At 40.3% G+C, this 21958-nt stretch overlaps 1 protein-coding gene across 1 annotated transcript in view; it reads left to right on the top strand.

The window, feature by feature from the left end:
* ube2e2 (ubiquitin-conjugating enzyme E2E 2) overlaps window positions 1-21958 on the top strand; it is a 64267-nt gene that overhangs the window by 5833 nt on the left and 36476 nt on the right. The window contains exon 3 of the mRNA XM_088327504.1: window positions 1338-1388. Coding sequence (XP_088183630.1) covers window positions 1338-1388 — 51 coding nt within the window. The remainder of the gene's footprint in view (window positions 1-1337; window positions 1389-21958) is intronic.

Raw genomic sequence — 21958 nt, 5'->3', positions numbered from 1 at the left:
TTGTACATACACAAGCCACAGCTGTATATAAACCGCATGCGGCCACATTTAAACATGTAACACAAACACAAAATTAACCCAAACCCGACTTCAAGTCCTGCGATTGAAACTAAATGTCCTTCATTAAAGTCCAGAGTCCAAAAATCACAGCCGGCAAAATGAATGTAAAATGATACCGGTACTTAAGGTTTGATGCAGACCTGCAGAGTCCGGGTCCCGTTGAAAGTAATCCAAGGGAAAAATGTGTATATTTCCAAAGGTAAGGGTGGGGAAAATATATCAGATGAACACATTTACTCACGCAACTCCTTTTTCTTTAACCAACTTTTTACCCCCTATTCTTTCCTTGTCTGTCCCTCACCTTTAGCGGTCCCCACTTAAACCCAGCACCCCGCGTTTGTTCTGCCCCTCATTTTTCGTTCACCCGTGCAAAACATATCAGAATAAGTGTCTAAAATAAATACAAATAAATACATTACAAAAATATACAGTTGCAAATACATATTATACATGGGTTACACATATTTACAAAGAAAGACGGTACACCGAGAGAGTTTTCAAAGCTTTAATAATAATAATATAGCTTTGACAGGGAAGTTAATGGTAACACTCGAGCGCCGCTAGCGGCCGTTAGAAAAATTACATAAATTGGCTGCATCACAGAATAAGCTGCAGGGTTGAAAGTTAGGGGGAAAAAGTAGCGGCTTATAGTCCGGAATTGACGGTACTTTGTTTAATTTACTGTTGATGTTATATTCTTTTTGAATGATGTGAAGATTGAATCATTCATATCATCAATAACAAGTTGGCAGATGGTGATAGAGTAACAGAGACTGACTCTCCAGTTAATCTGACAATGGTATTTAAACCACACTTCTGCAGACTGGTTGTTGAATGTTGCTGTATTTTCAGTCATACATTGCCTTCAGGAACAGTCCTAATCTGGAATGTCCTCCTTAATAATTCTGGATAAGTACCAGCATCCCTCCTACTTGGATTCATTGAATTTTTGGATGTTTTCTTTCGTTCACAAATATCAACCAATCCACACACTCTCTCTGTCATCTGTTTCTTCATGGTACTGTTTGAAATCAGTTTCACGTTTACAAAACAGCTGAGACTGTTCCAGAAGGTCTTAAAATGTATCAACACTTACGTTTTATCTTTATGATCGCAAAAGTACCCATCTAGTAAGGGAACTTAAGTTTTATTTGCTTTGTTGTCAGCAAAATAAGCTGAAACACAGCACATTTTTGTTCACCATTTCTGAAGACTTCAGTGTTTAGTGGATCCCTCACGGAAAACACTAAAATGTTTTGTTTTATTTTTCTCTCTAGGATTCAGAAGGAGCTGGCTGAAATCACATTAGACCCTCCCCCAAATTGCAGGTGAGTTGCTTTTATCTGCTCTTTGATGATTGCGATGCTGATGTACAACCCTGCTGTGTGCGTTTTTTGTTATTGCTGCGGTGTCACCTTTTAAACGCTGTTTCCAGTTTTGCATGATACCCCCGCCCTCTCCTTTGTGTGCTGCAGTCAATGCTTTTTGTGTGTCTCTATCTCTCTCTCTCGGGCCTTTTGAGGACGAGAGATTTTTCCGGCTAGCCGCATGTGGCGCGTACGTCAATCCGCTCGGGGAATCCGCGCGGGACGGAGCTTTTTATCAGCTGCCATCGTGCAGTGGTTGATGCCCCCTTTGTTGGTTGTTGCTTGAGAAGATAATAGTGTTTTTGTTTTGCGGCTTTGTTCCTAAGGCACCTATTCGCCGGTGCTTTGTTGTTGACAGTTTTGTTTTAGGAAGCAAATGGAAAGCGTTCCCTTAAACCCGACAGTGTAATGATGATATCCCTAAAAACCTATGACTGTAATTGTCCCAATATAACCTGTTTACTCTTGATACTGATATTGCTGGATATTGTTCTTTACAGATAGCTGATCCAATATTTGTATGCTCTTGTTACTATTGGGTTTTGTTTTGTTCTCCATATTGGGAACATCCATCCATTATCTGCACCGCTTATCCTCAGTAGGGTCGCGGGGATGCTGGAGCCCATCCCAGCTATCTTCGGGCAGTGAGCAGGGGACACCCTGAACTGGTTGCCAGCCAATCGCAGGGCACGCAGGGACAGACAACTCGCTCGCTCATTCACACCTAGGGACAATTTGGACCGGCCAATCCACCTGAAATGCATGTCTTTGGAATGTGGGAGGAAACCGGAGTGCTTGGAGGAAAGCCACGCAAGCACGGGGAGAACATGCAAACTCCAAACAGGAGGTTTGATCTCATGACCTCAGAACTGAGCCGCTCACGCTCTAACCACTGCGATATTGGGCACAACACAGTGGAATATGGAAGATGTTGGTTCTTCTGGTAGATTCAGGTTGGCATCATCAACATCTAATTTTATTCTTGGTGCTCTCATATTCGCCTACATTCGCTAACCTTCTCACATTAAAAAGTGGTAGATTTCTATTTCTATTTTTACGTGCAAAACACAATCTGTCTACAGAATGTAAAAAAATAACAACATGTGCTTGTTTAACACCAGGAGTGGCCAAGTTTTTTCAAAAAGGGAAATTAAATGCGATCGTTGAAGCTGTTTATTCAAAAATAAAGACTTAGTCTCGCTTCATAATAATGCAGTTGTAGACAAACAATACTATTCTCGAATCAAGATTTATTTTGTTTTGGTTTAAATTCGAAAAAGTGATCGATTTAGAAAAGAAAATGGTCGATTATTTTAAGAGGAAAAAGCTGTCGTGTTGGTGAGAATGTATTCAGGTTATTCACGACTGCTTTCTGATGAGCAGAAGAGTTGTTCTGGTCATGTATTCTCTGAATGTTAAATCCAGACGTGGCTTAATAAATGGATATGACTGAAAACCCGAATGGACTCTATCATTATGAGTGGCAATATCAAATATTATGGAAGAAATATTATGTTATTTGATTCCTTTTTTGGTTGACATTGGACCAATACCAATATTGAAACCAATTCTTCAATGTTAGCAAAATATGCATTATAAGTGATTTTATATTTATATACATTTAAATTAGGAAACTTTCTTGATTCAAAAGAAATACAAACTGTTTTATGGATTTTTATATTTGAGTCCAATGCCAGTTAACAGTCAAGTCATGTTTGTTCGTATAGCTCTTTATCACAAAGAGTCTCAAAGGGCTGCACAGATCAAAGACTATTGCAAACTACAAACTAATATGACACCATCCCCTGATCTAAAACCTACATGAGGGCAAATAATACACATAGTATCAACATAAAATATAGGTTATTCATATGCTATAGAATAGATTGGATTTAAACATTTCCACTGAGGTTGCAGATAACAGTAAACATACAGTATATTTTATGCCATCTATGTTGGAGTCATCTAATAGAAGGATGGACTGATATGAGTTTTTAGGGCCGATACAGATTATTAGTATTAAGAGGAGGCCAAACTGATATTTGGGGCCGGTATTCATTTACTGTTAAAGCTTAAAAATGGATGTAAGACATTTTTCATGATGTATAATGAAACAAAGAATATTTGTTGAAAATTAAAAATAACACTTTATTGGAACCTCTTCAGTAGATAAATAAGGATTAACACAACCAACATGACTATTTTTCGCTTTCACATAGTCATTAAGTGTGGTATTCCTCTGTAGTCTCCCAAAGCCACAGAACACAAAAGGTTTAAAGTCTTTCTTTGCAAACAGGACATAGAGGACTCGGATTTGAAATTTAATTTAAACATTTCTTTACATAGGGAAATCCAATAAAACAAGGGTTTTATTCACAATGATGCTCTGGTTACAGTAATCAGTGAAAAAAACTATGTAGATTAAACATGTATTACAGTAAGACTACTACAGGACACTATAAACATGCCTTACAATAAGGCTACCATAGTACGCCATATAAAGACCTCCTTGTGTCCAACTAGTCATAATCGTGAATATTATAGCTTTGAGCTACATCGGCTCGTCTCCATTGTTGGTGACGTTTGCATTAATATGTTTTAATAAACTCCTCTTATAGTCAAAGATAGATTTTTTTGTTTTAGTTACACCAATCGTTATTTCATATAAACACATTATACAGACTATGATCGCGACACTCTTTTCTATCAGGAGTGCAGTGCTAAAAACGTAGTAAAATCAAAGTGTGCGTTTAAGTGAAGGGGAGTCAGATTCTTTAGTGGAATCGGAATTAGGCATAACACCAGTGTTTTCTGCTACCTTGTGTGTGTCGCTGCACGTTGACATTATTTACTCGACATTTCAGTCAAGGGTGGTCAACAAAGGGGATGGAGAAAAAAAAAGACGGTAATTGTCAATGAAAATTCGCGATTAGACAAATATGTCATATCCGCAAGAGCCTTAACTTTTGCTGCAGTCTGTGACTGGGGGACAGTGCAGAGTGGGGCCCACTTCCTGCTTCAGTGGCTCCACCCCCTGTCGCTTATCCAATCAAAAGGCCTGAGAGAGAAAGACTCAGCCGTTACTGTGTTGTACTTAATAATCGTCCCCTAAAATGAATATATACGCTGATACCGATATTCGTCAAATTGCCAAATACCCAGAGCTGACAATTGGCTAACCTCTAATCCAAGAAGTAGCATACCCTAATACAGTGTTTTTCAACCATTTTTGAGCCAGGGCATGTTTTTTACATTGGAAGAAATTTTGCGGCACACCACTTACCAAAATGTTTTAAAATGACACTGAACAGTATGTTTAATTACAATGTAATTTATAATACCCCCAGTTTTTACCGCACAGACACTAGACAATGACATATTTGCAGAAAATGATTCATAAATGTTTTATAAAATTTTAAAACGTGACATGGGATAATTTTTCACGGCACACCTAAAGATCTCTCATGGCACCCTAGTGTGTCGCGGCACAGTGGTTGAAAATCACTGCCCTAATAGTTTGCAACCAACACGTAATCTGAGATGCCTTCTGGCTTTAAGAGCGTTCCAGTTTCCATCCAAGTGACTTGACGATCGACAGAATTGTTTACTGCACGAATCGAAACAATCCCCTCCACCTTCGTTCCCGCTAAACATTGAGAAAACCTATTCGCTGCTGCAGCCAGGCCAGCATGTTACAATACTCGAGGGTTAAACACATGTTGTTTTCCTCGAGGACTCAAATCTATTTTAGACCACAAGCCCCCTCGCGTTTTTGAAAATAAAACTAGGTTGGCTCACATGAAGGATTTGGCTAGAGGGAGTCATTTGAAAGTAAAATAATCGCCAGAGGAGATTTTGCAGTCTTGGTGGGGGGGAAGAGTTGCCTGGGAAACAATTAAGCTTCCTCACGATAATCCCTTTACAGCGTGTGTATGTGTGCATGCGAAGGTGTGGGTAGGTGGGGGATACCTTCATCTAATAATTACTCTGCGGTGATATGTACGGCAGCGATGGCGCCAGGAAGCGACACTTTCTCTGGCGCTCGTTTGGTATGCCGCGCGCTTCCCCCGCTTTTTGCCCAGACCGAGCTTCGCTTGAAAGGTTATTCATTTGAGCGGCTGCGACAAATGGAGTCACAGGCTGTTGGCCTTCTTCAGGAGGCAGGAAGGAGAAACGGCGCTAAAGACATCCACTTGGGAACGTTCCACAAACGCGGCCTCGGCCGGGGGGTGTGACGGTGGGAGGGTTTGGCCGGTTGATCTATGTCGTCCCCAATACCTTGCATGCCATCTTGTCACTGAATCGTTTTTAGTCTATGAAATAGAAGCGTTCATTCAAATGCAGTGTCCATTTTACCTGTGAAAAGTGATGGGTCCCGGGGACTCGCATGCTCAAAAATCTATGGGTCCCAACAGAGATCTATGGGTCCCATTTTGTTGTGAGACACTGAGTTGCTCGACATGAATGAGGTTTATTATAAAAAAAAGTTCAAAAATGAAGTCGCTTGGACGTTCACTGTAGAAGGAAAAAATAAATGCAAATAGAATTAAGTAGAATAATACATTTTCTTATTCAAATTATGAATTCATTTTCTGCATTAAATTATTGTTGGTAATATACTGATTAAAAGGGATCACCACAATAATAATAATAATAATTTCCTTTGTATTGTCATTCTTTGTAACAATGTACACAGAACGAAATGTCGATACACCTGACCCGTTGTAGCGAGTCGATGCAGCCGCAGCCAGAGGGCGCCGCCATTATACCAATTAGGTATGTCTCGGCCGAGGCGCGAACCAGCGACCTCCCAGTCTCAAAGCGGGCACACTACCATCTAGGCTACTGAGCTGAACCTGTCTTTTTTCATTTTCTCCTTTTATACTTCCTTTTTTTTTCTTAACTTCTTTATACAACATAATCATTCGTAATATAATGCATCAAAGCAAGTGAGTTGTTTGAGAGCCGGGTTCTCTTTAATGAGTTGAGCCGAAAAAGCCGGTTCTCTAAAAAGAAACAGACTTTCACTACACAACTCGAACCGGAGTTCGGCGTGCAGACGAAAACTCGAACCGCGAGACCAAAACAACAATGGCGGATCTGCCTCACGAAAAGTTTGGAGTGCGGTAAATCTTTGTTAAAAAAATGCTAATGAGAATTTCGTGTCAAAAAAGTTGCGTCCCCAGCAAAAATAATGTGTCTAGGACGCAGGGACGCGGGCAAATGAGAACACTGCAAATGTCATTCTATTGTTGCAGCAGTCGCGATTGAGCAAATGGGAAAAGGTTTTCACGTAAAATGTTTTTGATTAAGCATATTACAAACAATTCAGATTTTAAGTACCGTACTTTCGTCACCAAAAGGCGCAATGGATTATAAGGTGCACCCCTGATAAAATGTTTAATGATATTTTTTATATATAAAGGGCACAAACATTAACAAAGTACCTTATATGTGTATTGATTTATCAGTCGGAATATATAACTAAATGTGTTGGGAATCGAACCCGCATCACGGCAGGGAGCACTGCAGTTTATCCACTAAGCCACTAGGAATACAGGCGACACTTGGAAAAGGCGCTAGGTTTTATCTCACCACACTATTTTTAGTCACGGTACCAAAATGTTGATGCTATTATTGGGCCAGGCCACAAGAATACACAAGATCTATAATGAAGGTAAAGTGATTTAGGAAGTAATTCAGTCTTTCTGAAGTGAATGGAGAGAAAGGCATGGTGGGAAATAATTTGATGAAAGATGTGAATAAATGCATGGCTGCATATATTCAAAACGTTTGTCACTTACAATGTTTGATTTGAGCTGAGAAAAAGTGAAACTTAATTTTTTACGGATTTTTAATCACTATTTTCTCGTTTATCTCGCATATCTGGTCCTTAGTTGAATGATTGTTTTCATGGGTTTTTATTGTAGTTTATCCCTTCATATTAATGTTCATGAATCTAAACTTAAAACACACTTCTGTTCTATAGCATATGAATAACCTATATCTTATGTTGACATTATCTGTGTATTATTTGCCCCTCATGTAGGTTTTAGATCAGCGGATGGTGTCATAATAGTCATAATAGCATCGTTTAAATTAAATAGCCAAATATACAAAGTTACATTGATTGCATGTACAGTGGAACCTCTGTTCTCGACCATAATCCGTTCCAGAACCCTGTTCGGAAACTGATTTGTTCGATCACCAAAATCATTTTTCCCATTAAAAATAATGTCAATCGTTTTAATCCGATCCAACACCCTGAATGTTTACCTTGAATGTTTAACGTAAACATCAAGCTAACCCAGGCTAATCGTACGTTCGCGTTATCGTAATCTTCAGTACGAAAGATTACGCTAACATGAACGTGTAAAAATAAAAAAATAAAAAGGATAAAGAAAAGAATTATGCATAGGATTTCTTACCTTTGTGGTGGTCAGCAGAAGGCGCAGGCAAGATCAGACACTTGCACACTCCTTCATATTTTGCTATTATTTCTTTCTTAAATGCAATAGTTGTACGCACAACTTTTCTTTTTCACCTGTGGCAACTTTGCTGCTTGCACTGACTTTCTTTGGAGGCATAATTAGGGGCTAAAACACTTGGTACACCTATATTAAAAGCGAAAGCAAAACGAAGCACGTCCGCACGCGATAACAGTTGGTCAGGAAAACTGGATTAATTTCAATTACTTTTGGATTACTCCAATACCAAATATGCTAATAAAAGACTAAAGAAAGTAAATATGAATAAAATGACTCAATTTTGTGCAGGCTTGGGGAGTAACGGAACACATGGAACGGCAAAAATGATGTTGGCAAGCTGTTTGGATTTATTTTCATTTTGTTTCTGTCGCATGTGATGTTCGTTTTGCCGGAGATCAAAGAGATCAAAGCCAGGAGAGAAAGCTTACGTGTTGTGAGTCATCATTTTATTCATATTTAGTTTCTTTTGTCTTTTATTAGCATATTTGGTATTGGAGTAATCCAAAAGTAATTGAAAGTAATCCAGGTAAAGTAACCCTACCCAACCCTGTCTGTGGGCATTAGCTATCAGGTCCGAGCTTTGAAAATGTAGGCTGCACACTCGAGAGCTACTTTTAACTATGAAGTCGTCTCTTCGATTATTGATGACCCACCGTTTTCGTAATTTTGTGGAAGGAGCTTAGGACAGAATTACAAGTAGCCGATGCTGTACATTGAGGTACACAGCAGTGCGTTTACAAGTCATTCTGACCTTCGATGGGCATACGAAGAGTTGAAATTAATTGCAAATAACGTCAAAAAAACAAATCCGTATTCAGCTTTGGCGGGTTTGTTGCCAGCATAGCATTGAGACCAGCGCTGACCGGAAACTTCAAACCATCCTTAGATTTTTCCGGAAATACGTCATCGTCTCTCGTGCATAGAGCCCATCAAATTGTGGTCGACGTCAATAACAGACAATATAATAATACCCAACTTGTAAGCTACTAATCCTGCTCAAATAAATATGACTCACCACATCTACATATCCCTTTGAAAGCGGTGCTCACTTTGATTGACGCTGTCACAAAGCACTATTAAGGTCCATATACGGTGCACTTTAGTGAGCTTTAAAAAGTCATTTTTAAGATAATGAAATTCCAGAGTGTTTAACGAAGAGATCCTGCCAAATTTGTCAGACGGCAACAGATAATTAGATGACACAGATGTTTGATGAGGCGATTACAACCTGAAACTGAATCTTGCTCTTGGCAAAGATGAGGAAGAAACGGATAGCTCCTATTTTGGCTCAGAACCAATGTTCCCTCTAATTTTCCATGGGTCTGAGCGTTCACACAAAGTCAGTGAGCAACGCTTGAAACAACAGTGAGCAACACCAATTCCAAGTGTAGCAACTAAGTCATTATCAAACATGTCCAAAACTTGACATCAAGTTACATTTTGCTGAGTTTCTGGCAATGCAAAATAATTTTTCTCTTTTGAATGAATTGACTCATGTACTATTGCAAAGGTTGTACGGCCTACAAACGTCGTTTGTTCTTACAATTCTTTCACAAGATAGCCATTTCTTTTTATTTCCTGATATATTTTGTCGCATAATATTAACATTTTTGGGGGCTTATTTAGTCGGTTGCACGATACAGAACTGTACTTGGTCACATTTTTTAGAGGAAGTACAATGTTGGCAACAAGATTTTAAATTGCTTTAAAACAAATCTCATTGTGTTTATTTTTTCCGAGCTGTTACTTTTTTCTTTTTGTTCTCTATTTACTTTTTTCCTACATTTCTTTCTTTTCTTTTTTTCTGGCTTTTTTCTAAATTTTCCCTTCTTTTTTTTCTCTTTTTTTTTCAGCTTTTCACTACTTTTTCATTTTGCTATTTTTTTTCTTTTTTGTTCTATTCCCCCCTTCCTTTGTCATTTTGTGCATAATTATATATAATATTTGGTCATGTTGTGATTAAAGAAGCAAAAACAACCCGAAGAGCCGTTTAAGACCCGAAAGAGCCGGTTCCTCTTAGTGAGCCGAGCCGAAGAAGCCGGTTCTCGACAATCTGTACTAACTTAACTCAACTTCGTTCTACTTCGACTCGACTTCAAAATACCGCATTTAGGACACAACGTCGGGGGAACCCGTGTATTTTTACCTTCATGCACTGTAACTTTGACTTAAGTTGCTTCTTAATAAGTAATTTTGAGCCCTCATTTTTGTGCGCTGGCTAGATTTTCTTGTGCGCTGAGAATGTGCGAACAGTGCGCAATTGCGCACGCGCGCAGCTTAGAGGGAACACTGCTCAGAATGCAAACAATGTTCAGCCTGACTACACACTAGGTGAAGAGTCAATACTATCCGATTTTTAAAAAAACGGAATGCAACTGTATTTTTCATGATTATACAGAAATGTGCATCTTTGGGGATCTTGTGGGCTGTAATAACAGACTTGACTTAAGTGATTACCCTTTATCGGTCTTAGTGGGGGGTTCAATCTGCTGTTCCAAATGCATTGGAAAACACGTCAAGAGTGATTTCATTTATCTCCCACGTCTCCATTTGTTATCTCCTCACTTGCCGCGTCCCCTCCTCCACCTCTCTCTGTGTTTATCAGAAGGACGCCTTAGATTTAGCTCGTTTGTTTTTCGGTTTTATTACTACACCAACAGACCTCTGCGCCATCTCTTTTTCTGGAGTGAGTCCTGTAACATTTGTCAAGGTATTTCACTGTTAAGTCGATTCCACATGCTGATGTTCGTCATTTTTTATTTTTCAAATGCCACATAAAAACACCTTTTGATGGGAAAAGAAATCTTTGAAACATCGCAGAAAGCTTTTTATACACCAGAGGAAGGAAAAAAACATTTTGGTTAGATAATAAAATAGAATGATTTTAATAGGTAAGGATATGCCCAAAATATGGTTACGTTTATTACCATACAGTTTGAAGGAGTTCTATCTATCTACCCTGGTCCTATCCCTCGAGAGGGGTGACCAACAGCAAGACAAACACATACAAAAATAAAGAAAAAAATGTTTTCTAAAAAGGGAAAAAGTAGCAAAAAACGCACACACAGCATTTTTGGGGACAATGGCCATCCCAAAACGGTTTACCCCTGCTGCATCATACGGGTGCCCTTAGAACGCGTCTAAACATCCCACTATCCTTTCACAACACCTCTCCACTCATTCCTATCACCAACAAGAGCTCGAGCTTCCATTATATTTAGACCTCTTTCCTGCAGTGCACTCATAACACCATCCATCCACGTCAATCGCGCCCTTCCTCTTGGTCTCCTTCCATTTACTTCTGCTCTGTAGATCTTCCTCAATATTCGCTTCTCATCCATCCTCTCCATGTGCCCTAACCCTCCGAGTACTCTCTTATCCACACGCTCGCTCAGTTCCACTACTATTCCAGTTCTGTCTCCCACAATTTCATTTCTCAATCTATCCAATCTTATCACTCCTAACATACTCCTCTAACACTTCATCTCAAACACATTTAATTTCCTTCTCGAATCTGCGTTCAGGCTCCAAGTCTCTGCACCATACTACACAGTCGGCACAATCAGTCTCTCATGCAGTCTCCTTTTAACATCCATACTCATACTCTTGTTGCTCATCACTCTCCTCAGCACCCAAAACCTTGCTTGCTTGATTTACTCAATACCTCGCACTCCATTCCACCATTTGCAGCCACATCACTACCCATGTACCTCAAGCTTTCAACTTCTAAAGGAGTTCTAATATGAGAAATTGAATGCTGGAAAAGCTTATTTGACCGTCAATTGTGATATGTGTGTGGTAGCAAAATCAACACTACTCCCTACTTCGTGAATTGTTGACAACTTGGCCGTGAAACTCTTTTTAAAACAAAAACTTAAGCACCAAGGTTTGTTGGAAGTGACTAAATACTATTCTTAGCTCCCAATATAGCAATGCATAATTTTGTTGTTTTCATGCTTTTATTTATAGTTTAAACTCTGATGGATTTTAACAATAGTGTAGATATTGCAGTTTTATAAACATAGTGACAAAGGACATCATAGCCAAGTTTCCAAAAATTGAAGCATAATTTTCTCGCTTCTTTGGCGCCAACTGCCTCGGACTCTGATTGGCTCCCTGTCCCTACTTAAAGCCACTCCTGTCTGCCCCCTTTTGTCAGTCCGTCTGCGAACCTCAACTAACACTAGGCAAGCCTTTTTCGACCCTGACTCCCACCTGTTGTTTGCTCCCCCCTGTCCACCGGCTTCGACCCGTTTGTGATCCTGACCACGTCTACTCTCCCTTCCCGGCTTACGACCCATTTCTGACCCTGACCACATTTTTCTCGCCTGTCCCGGCTATCGACCTGTTTTTCCGTCCTTGACACCGCCATCGCTCGCTACCTTCCGAGTCCAGATCACAAACTGAGTACGAGAGCGACTTGCTTCCCGCGCCTAGCGAACGCCGGATCGTGGCCGCAGCCCTTTCTCTTTCTTCCAATAAAACTTGTGTGAAGCGTAACGCAATTGGGTCCTGTTTCCGTTCTGGTCCTGACAGTTTTCAACTCTGTTTCACATTCACTCAATAACACTGATATATTTTTGGGGGGGGGGACATATTCCTACAGTCTTGCTGCAACACGTTTCTCAACATAAGATACTTCTGATCAATTTGTTGGTCGATCTGTTCTTGTTACAACAGTTTTGAGGTATTTTGTTATTGAACATAGCATTTTTGGCAAGCGAAATTGATCTTTACTTTGCACTGTTGCCCTTGTTTTTCGCTGCCTGTCCCGTGGTCCCGTTGCCATGAATATTTTAAGAGTAGAAGCGATCGTACAAGCTGGAAGGAAATGACTTGAGGCTAACCATTTTTCTCATCGTCGACTATATTGTTTAATTTAGTCTGACCAAAGCAGATATAGCAAGACTTTTTTTTTTGCTTTATTCGCCCAGCTGTCGTCGTTTCCTGATGCATTAACTGGCTTAGATATAAAACAGGAAAATATGCGATTGGCAAGCAGTTTATATTAAACTTTATCGTCAATTTATTGCTTCCACTGACCCCTTGAGTTATTGTAGATTTAACCTGGACGTTTGATCGCAACCAAATCCCCCACCCCCAACCTTTTTACCTCATTGCATCTTCAGCAAAATGTTAAGATTCTAAAAGGTATTTACATTAACATAATTGGCGATATGCAACCAACTGCCTCCCTGCTTGGCGCTCGGCATTGGGGTTTGGGATTGGGGGGTTTGGTCACATAATGACTCCCAACGACAGGTGTTGTGACACATCGATTGGATAAATACAAAATTCTTCTCCATTCGAGCCCCGGTGCTCTGGAATGCTCTTCCCCCTGAGATTCAATCTGCAACCTCAGTGGAACTGTTTAAATCTAGGCTTAAAGCACACTTATATTCTATAGCATATGAATAACCTATATTTCATGCTGACAATATCTGTGTATTATTTCTTAGTGCAACATCCATTGCAGCCTGGTCATCCTAGAAGGGGTATGACCTCATGTTTCTTCATTTTCCTCATGTTGAGGTTTTTGAGTTTTTCCTTGCGCTCATGTCGGTTTTAGATCAGGGGATGGTGTAATAATGGTCTGTGGTTTGCAATAATCTGTGATTTGTGCAGCTCTTTGAGACCCTTTGTGAATAAGGGCCATACAAATAAACATGACTTGACTTGACTGGGACTTTTGTTGTATAATTTACCCTACACGTTCGCATATGTGTGTATGGGAGCCGACCCCTGATTGATTGGGGTAGAGGCGAGGAAAAAGAAGTGGAAATATGCTTTATTTATTGTTGTGGGCACAGAGCAGGACAGCCTGACAACAGTAGCTGAGAGACGGGCACTGAAAAAGCTGCGGTCAATCATGGTCAATTCATCACATCCACTACACAGCATTATATCCAGACAGAAGAGCAGCTTCAGCGACAGACTGCTGTCACTGTCTTGTACCACGGACAGACTGAAGAGATCTTTTCTTCCTCATGCCATGAGGCTCTTCAACTCCACCCGGCGGAGTAAAGGCCCACATTAAACCACACCCCCTACATTGCATATTACCGTATTTTTATTGCAGTGTGTATTCTATGTAGCACTATTTAAATACTCTATACAACACGCTACAGTGGGTATTAGCATGTCACATTGGGTATTTGTATATTGTATTCTTTTTCCTTTATTATTGTATTGTTCTCAGTGCAGGGATGCTGCTGGAAATGTGAATTTCCCTGCGGGGATGAATAAAGTATCTATCTATTAATCATATAAACAAACTACAATTGAAATTCAAGAATTCAAAACCTGCTTTGTGTAAAAAGATCATGCTTTTACGAATGTACAAAAATAGTCACGTTAGCGGTGACATTTTTTTTCCAGTTGTGTTGCAAGCTATTCTGGTAAGAACTAATATTGGTTACATAACATGTGTTGATGCAAAACCTTAGGGTTAAATATGTTGTTTTTCATTAGCTGCTAAATGATGTGGGTCAAATATGCTAATTGTGTTTAGCATACTTTTTTACATACTATTTTAATTAAAATTCTGCATCTCAAAGGGCTATGACTGCTCCATGTTGGCCCAATGGGAGACTTTGAGTGACACAGCTAGCATTACTCTTCATCGGCAATGCCATTAGGTGCAGAGTTATCAATATTTATGACAGGAACGAATGGGGATTTGGTAGAAGCGGGTGTGAGATTCAAGAAAAGCCCCTGAGAATTCACTGATATTCAACAACCCACGCGTCTCAACTGCAGTGATTGTTGGACAGAAAAAAAGCCGACACATACAGTTTGTGTTTGACCTCAGCTAATCGATTGTTGTTCTGTAGATGCCCTCACCTCCTTTTGAATATTGATGAATAATATCCACCTTTCAGTCTCTTTCATCCCTATGTGTCATTGACCTTTTTAGTGCTTTTGCCCATTGGGTGCACAATAGAGACTTAAAAGAAGCATGCTTTGGATTTAAATGCTCTTTCTTAAGGTTATGGGAAAAATGCGGCCCAGCAACTGAAATGTAAAAATACTGTGGTACTTCTATTTTATTTGCACCTCTACACACAAGAATTTCGATACACAAGTTTTTTTTTAACAAAAATCTTCCTCGCTTTACGTAGGTAAATTCAGTTCAGGAGTAGGCCCAGAGGCTTCCACTCAAGATCGCTCAATACTTCTCACTAACGGCATCAGATTGTCCAGTTTGAGCGTTCAAACTACCACAGGCAACAAAAAAAATGGTGCTGTCGAATTATTTTGTGTGTGCGTTTTATTTTAGGTTACAGTAAATTTAATTTTAAGTGTACAGTAAATGCTTTTGCATCATCAGGGTGTCTCAATCTTATACCTGCCAACCTCCGCCAATTTCTCCCCTTATTGATGATTACAAATTCTCCTTATTAGGCAATTATAAACATTACAAACACAAAGCGGCACTTATTTACTCAAAGTAAAAGGGATGAAAAATGAAGTCTGCGTCTGCTATTGGTGACCCAGACGATCTGTATTAGCACTGAAATGGGCAAGATGATTTCAGTCTTTCTTATTTTTTTTATTTCCTGTATAAATATCGTTACATGGCCTATAGAACTTGAAATAATCAAAGAACGTATCAAATACAGGGAACACGTGATCAGGAATATGTGTTTTTTAGCTATTTTTCGTTCACTTTAATGCTTTTGGGAGGTTTGAAACGGACCAATTAGTCTTTAAATATATCATATCGGGAAAATGTGCTTGTTACACAGGCTATTAGAGCTATAAGCACGATTCTCGGACAAATAAAACTGGTATGTAGAGGTATCACGGTTCTAAAGTCAAAAGTTTCTTCAGGCATCTGTAAAATATGTGAATGGAAACCATCTGTGTTTTATTGCATTATATAGTCAATAAAGATGAACCTGATCTAAACTAAGAACAGAAGCTCTGGCAGTGCAGTATTAAAATATGTGTATGCTGTAAAGAAGCTGAAATTCAAAAATGAAAATACATTTTAAATCCAGAGTAATAGTTTGAACTGGCCAAAACAAACTGAAATGAAATTCAATTGAAGCTGGTCTTCTTTGGGTTACCATGTTTGCATGTTATTGTATAAATATACTGTACTAGCCGGAGCTAGCTAAGCGGCTAGCGGCGTTATAAGTCTTCGGTACGATCCGTAATCATGGTAAATGCGAACTCATGACCAAATAAGATCATCGAGTGCTGGTGGAAAACACGTTTAGCATTCCGAATGCTAACGTTCAGCCACCCGGAGCTACCCGGAGCTATCCGGCTTCAACACCGCTATACAGAGACACGAAAGCCGGGGGGAATCGGAGAGGAGGCGGACTTGCTAACACGAGGTGGTGTATCCCTGGATTTTCACAAAGAAAAGTTTTCCATCTGCCGCAGGGATGTCGAACTTTTGGACTGGCGTGACGTCATCCGCTCCGCTACAAGCACCCCTAGGGCATCATGTTAATCTGTTTATAAACAACGGGGTAGACTGCTGGAAGTGTGAATTTCCCTACGGGGATGAATAAAGTATCTATCTATCTATCTATCTAGAGCTGCAATTAATCACTTTTGATAGTTGAGTACTAATTCTCTTGGTCGAATTATCTGATAATTTTTTTTTTTTTTCTAAATTAGGCATGAAGTTGTTTTAATTATGTGAATAATGATGATAGACACAAGAAAGATTTGTATAATGAAAAATACATCTTTTATCGAACATACTTTAGATTTCAACAAAATGTAAATAAAAATGCATGAATCTAAAAAGAATTACGCACAGTGCTGAGTCAATAAAGACAATTGTCCATTTTGCGGAACAGGCAAATGAATCGTAAATTAAAGTCAAACAAACATTTTTTTTGTCCTTGTAAACCAAGCACAGGCTCCTTAGAAGCAGTAGAACAATAAATATAACAAACCTTATGTCCATTTTGGGATGGAGTCCGGTTTGGGGGCCTCAGCATTGCGTCACTGCTTTTTGCAGATGACGTGGTGCTGTTGGCTCCCTCAGGCTGTGACCTTCAGCTCTCGCTGGAGCGATTCGCAGCCGAGTGTGAAGCGGCCGGGATGAGGATCAGCAACTCTTAAGTCCGAGACCTTGGTACTCAGCCGGAAAAGGGTGGCATGCTTCCTCCAGGTTGGGGATGGGATCTTTCCCCTAGTGGAGGAGTTCAAGTATCTTGGGGTCTTGTTCACGAGTGAGGGTAGGATGGAACGGGAGATCGACAGCGTCTGCCGGCATTCGGACCCTGTATCGGTCCGTCGTGGTGAAGAGGGAGCTGAGCCGAAAGGCAAAGCTCTCGATTTACCGGTCAGTCTAGGTTCCTACCCTCACCTATAGTCATGAACTGTGGGTTATGACCGAAAGAACACGATCCCGGATACAAGTGGCCGAAATGAGTTTCCTCCGCAGGGTGTCTGGGATTTCCCTTAAAGATAAGGTGAGAAGCTCAGTCATCCGGGAGGGACTCTGTGTACAGCCACTGCTCCTCTGCATTGAGAGGAGCCAGTTGAGGTGGCTCGGGCATCTGATAAGGATGCCTCCTGGATGCCTTCCTCGGGAGTTGCATGTTCCACCGGCAGGAGGCCCCGGGGGCGGCCCAGGACACACTGGAGAGACTATGTCTCTCGGCTGGCCTGGGAACGCCTCGGGATCCCGTCGGATGAGCTGTCGGAGGTGGCTGGGGATAGGGACGTCTGGGATTCCCTTTTAAGGCTGCTGCCCCCGCGACCCGACCCCGGACGAGCGGAAGACATTGGATGGGTGGATGGATGTCCATTTCGTAATGTACATTCAGTGGTTAACTGCCAAGTCTAACAAAATAACTTTTAACGATTGTCAACTGTAATGACGTGGTTTTAACAAATAGTGTTTGTCGTTTTAACAGCTTACCCTTTGTTCTCCGGACTGCATCTTTTAAATTTCAAATACATTATCAGGTACAGTCTGGGATAATGCTCAAGTTCGCTTTTACAGCGAAACATACGCGTATAAATGTACAATGCATCTCATTGAATGCGTATTGGCTTGAAAGTTATTTTTCCCAGGGCGAATCAGAGACCATTTCACTCAACTGTCCATGGTTGGGTAGGGTTACTTTAACTGGATTACTTTCAATTACTTTTGGATTACTCCAATACCAAATATGCTAATAAAAGACAAAAGAAACTAAATATGAATAAAATGATGACTCACAACACGTGGTAAGCTCTCTCTCCTGGCTTTGATCTCTTTGATCTCTGGCAAAACGAACATAAAATGCGACAGAAACAAAATGAAAATAAATCCAAACAGCTTGCCAACATCATTTTTGCCGTTCCATGTATTCCGTTACTCGCCGAGCCTGCACAAAATTTAGTAATTTTATTCATATTTAGTTTATTTTGTCTTTTTTGAGCATATTTGGTATTGGAGTAATCCAAAAGTAATTGAAAGTAATCCAGTCAAAGTAACCCTACCCAACCCTGCAACTGTCTAACGTGCTTTAAAAAATTTCGTGCATCCCCGAGCTACTGCCATGGTACGCTTGGTCTGTTTTGCAAACTTTGCAACTAGTCCTTTTATTGGCCTTATCCAGGCTAAAATGTTCCCAACCTTTGGAAGTTTTGTTACGCATACTTGATGATGATGCAGCCATTTCAGTATGTATATGTTGCCGCTCAAGACCCTATTGCACATGTGTGACTCTCAGCAGAGATAGCGACGCTTCCCTCTTTTGGAAAAATGTGTCTGGCGATAATCGTCAACAATGGAATGTCGGTTTCAGATCAGGCGAAGGTGTGTTTGTCACGGACCAGAAACGGAGACAGGACCCAGTTGCGTTCGTTTACTCAGTTTTATTAATAAAGAGAGAGAGCAGTGCTTCCGTCCACAATCCGATGATCGACGGACACGGGTAGCAGGTGGCTTGAACACGGAAGTGGCACTTCGGTGTCGAGTGAGGATAATCGTAGACTTGCAGGAATACTGGTCGTTAGCCAGGACGGGAGAGCAAGGGCGGTATCGGGTTCAGAAACGAGGTCGGCAACAGGTGTCAGGCAAGAAGCGGGCAAAACAGGTCGGATGTCGGGATGGCAGAACAGGGCATAAACGGGTCCAGAAACAGGTCGGCAACGGGTATCAGGCAGAAGAAAACAGGGCAGGAAAAATGTCGGACGGAATGAGCTTGCCTAGCTGGGAGCATAGGGTCGCAACGATCTGACAGTGTTCTCTTGAAAGCCGGGGGTTTAAAAAGAGTCTCTTAGCCAATCAGCTCTCAGGGCTGTTGGCGCCAATTGGGCAGTCACAGGTGCCTTGAATCGGCAATCATGACAGTATTTGTGGCCTTTGCAGTCCTTTGAGACATTTTGTGATTGATGGCTATTCAAATAAAAGTGACTAGACTTACCGATGCAGGTATCACATTGCTGTTAATAAGCAGCATATTGGTGTAAAAGACTTCATAACCCCCGTATGCTGAACCAGAAAACAGGTTAAAAAAAATGTAGCACAAAATTGAGTGAAAATGAGTGAGGGATCATGTCTTTAACTTGTCCATTGTCTTTTTTTTTTATTTCTTCACACGTCCAGGAAAATGGTTTATGCCTGGAAAAGAAAACATTTACAATGTGTGAAAGAAACCACAGCTTTTTCCCCCACCTCTCTTGACACCAGCTCGGATTTAATTTATCCCTAATGTTTTCCACTGCACAACTCATGCCTGATTCATGTGTGCCATTGAGTCTCAAGCTTTGTCGTTGCAGCGGTACTTTAGCGGTAAACATTTGTCCCGGGCTGTAATTGATGACCTCGCTGAGAGCGTGAAGCATTGGGAGCGCTGTGGACATTTTGCCATTATCCGCGCCGCACACTACTCACTGTAGTAGCTTGAAAGGTCGTTGACAAAAGTCATTTTCTGTCAGGCGAATATACACGATAACTTAGAGCAGGTGAGCGGTCGTCCTGATGCAACATCGCTCTTCTGTCTGAAGTCTCGCTGCGCAATGAGAGAATACATTGCATGAGAAAAATGTCTACTCCCTTTGGTATGACTCTTTGAATCATTTTCCCAATGTGGTATGTGTGACATGTAATGAACATCAAGCATGCTTATAAAATCTAGAATTATTATGCACAGCAAAACGATAATGCCATTCTTTAAATTTTTAGTTCAAGCAGAAGACGTGACTTACTGTAAATTCCGGACTATAGAGCGCACCTGATTATAAGCCGCACCCACCACATTTTAAGAGGAAAACCGATTTTGTACATACACAAGCCGCACCTGTATATAAGCCGCCTGCGCCCACATTTAAACATGTAACACAAACACAAAATTAACACAAACCCGACTTCAAGTCCCGCGATTGAAACTAAATGTCCTTCATTAAAGTCCACAGTTCAAAAATCACAGCCAGCAAAATAAACGGAAAATGATACCGGTACTTAAGGTTTGATGCAGAGTCCGGGTCCCGTTGAAAGTAATCCAAGGAAAAAAGTATATTTCCAAAGGTAAGGGTGGGAAAAATATATCAGATGAACACATTTACTCACGAAACTCCTTTTTCTTTAACCAACTTTTTACCCCCTCTTCTTTCCTTGATTGTCCCTCACCTTTAGCGGTCCCCACTTAAACTCGGCACCCCGCGTTTGTTCCGCCCCTCATTTTTCGTTCACCCGTGCAAAACATATCAGAATAAGTGTCTAAAATAATTACAATTAAATACATTACAAAAATATACAGTTGCAAAAACATATTATACATGGGTTACACATATTTACAATGAAAAATGGTACACCGAGAGAGTTTTCAAAGTTTTAATAATAATATAGCTTTTATCCCAAACGGTGGCTGTGACAGGGCAGTTAATGGTAGCAACACTCGAGCGCCGCAGGCAGCCACTGAATAAGCCGCAGGGTTGAAAGTTAGGGAAAAAAAGTAGTGGCTTATAGTCCGGAATTTATGGTACTTAAATCCATCATATTTGAATTGATTGTAACAAAGGCAACATGTTTATGTACCTGCAGTGTTTCCTGTGGAAATTGGTGAGATCCTGGTGTGTGGACACACTAGGGAGGTCCGGGTGGGATTTTGGGATCATTTTCCTGATTAGACTTTTTTTTAATTCCTTACTTTTTGTCCTCTGTAATGCACAACATCAAGGTTGAAATTATCAACACAGGCCTTGAGCTCCTTCTTGTGATTTAGTGTAAAAATAACATTTGAAATTATAAACCTGGTAATAATGTGTCAGTAATTCCACAGATAAGTCTCACTCCTGGCCAAACTATGAAAAAAACTTAAAAAAATACAGTAAGAGTAAATAGTCTGCATTTATATAGCGCTTTTAATGAGACACTTTAAATCTATTTTTATTAACTTTGCATATATATAAAAAAAAATATTATATTTTTTATCAATCCAAGTTTATCAGACCCAGGCTGGACCAATCAAACCATGGCTGGCCACCAGAAACTTTCAATGGTATGGAAAAAAACTGACCTGATTCACAAGACGCAGAGAAGCAAATATTTTTATTGTTATTGACATATCGCTCTCACTCATGCACACACTTGCATTTTCGTTAATACAGCCGCTCCCCTAATTACGAATATTCGAGTTACGAAAAACGGTAGACACGACCATTCATTTCGCGATGTCGAAAAATATCCGAATGTTGCTGTAAGTTAGATTTTGTATTTTGCACCTTTTTCCAAGTACAGGAAAGTACTGAAGTCCTTCTATCCGCCTCTACCGGCGTGTGGCGTTGTGAGAGGTCACCCAGCATCCACCCAAAAGAAAAAATCCGGCTTCTTTCTAGTTCATGTGTAAACATACTATACTGTATCTACAGCATGCTAAGAACCTTTTACTGTTCAATATCTCGTGCATCCATTCGATATGTTTGGTGTAAAGTGTAAAGAAGAGGTGAGCCGTTTCTTTGATTCTTTTGAAATGAAAGTGGAATAAGAAAGCCTAATGCGGTTGAGAAAATGATTGGATCGCTTTTTTTCGGCTACTTTCTGCAACGGTGGAGGAAGTCGCCTAACTCTTGAAGCTCATC

Source organism: Urocampus carinirostris, chromosome 2 (assembly GCF_059441175.1).
Source record: "Urocampus carinirostris isolate Australia breed hairy pipefish chromosome 2, RoL_Ucar_1.0, whole genome shotgun sequence".
Taxonomy (NCBI): Eukaryota; Metazoa; Chordata; class Actinopteri; order Syngnathiformes; family Syngnathidae; genus Urocampus; species Urocampus carinirostris.
Note: the sequence above shows the minus strand (reverse complement) of the source record. Positions and strands in the feature narration are given on the sequence as shown.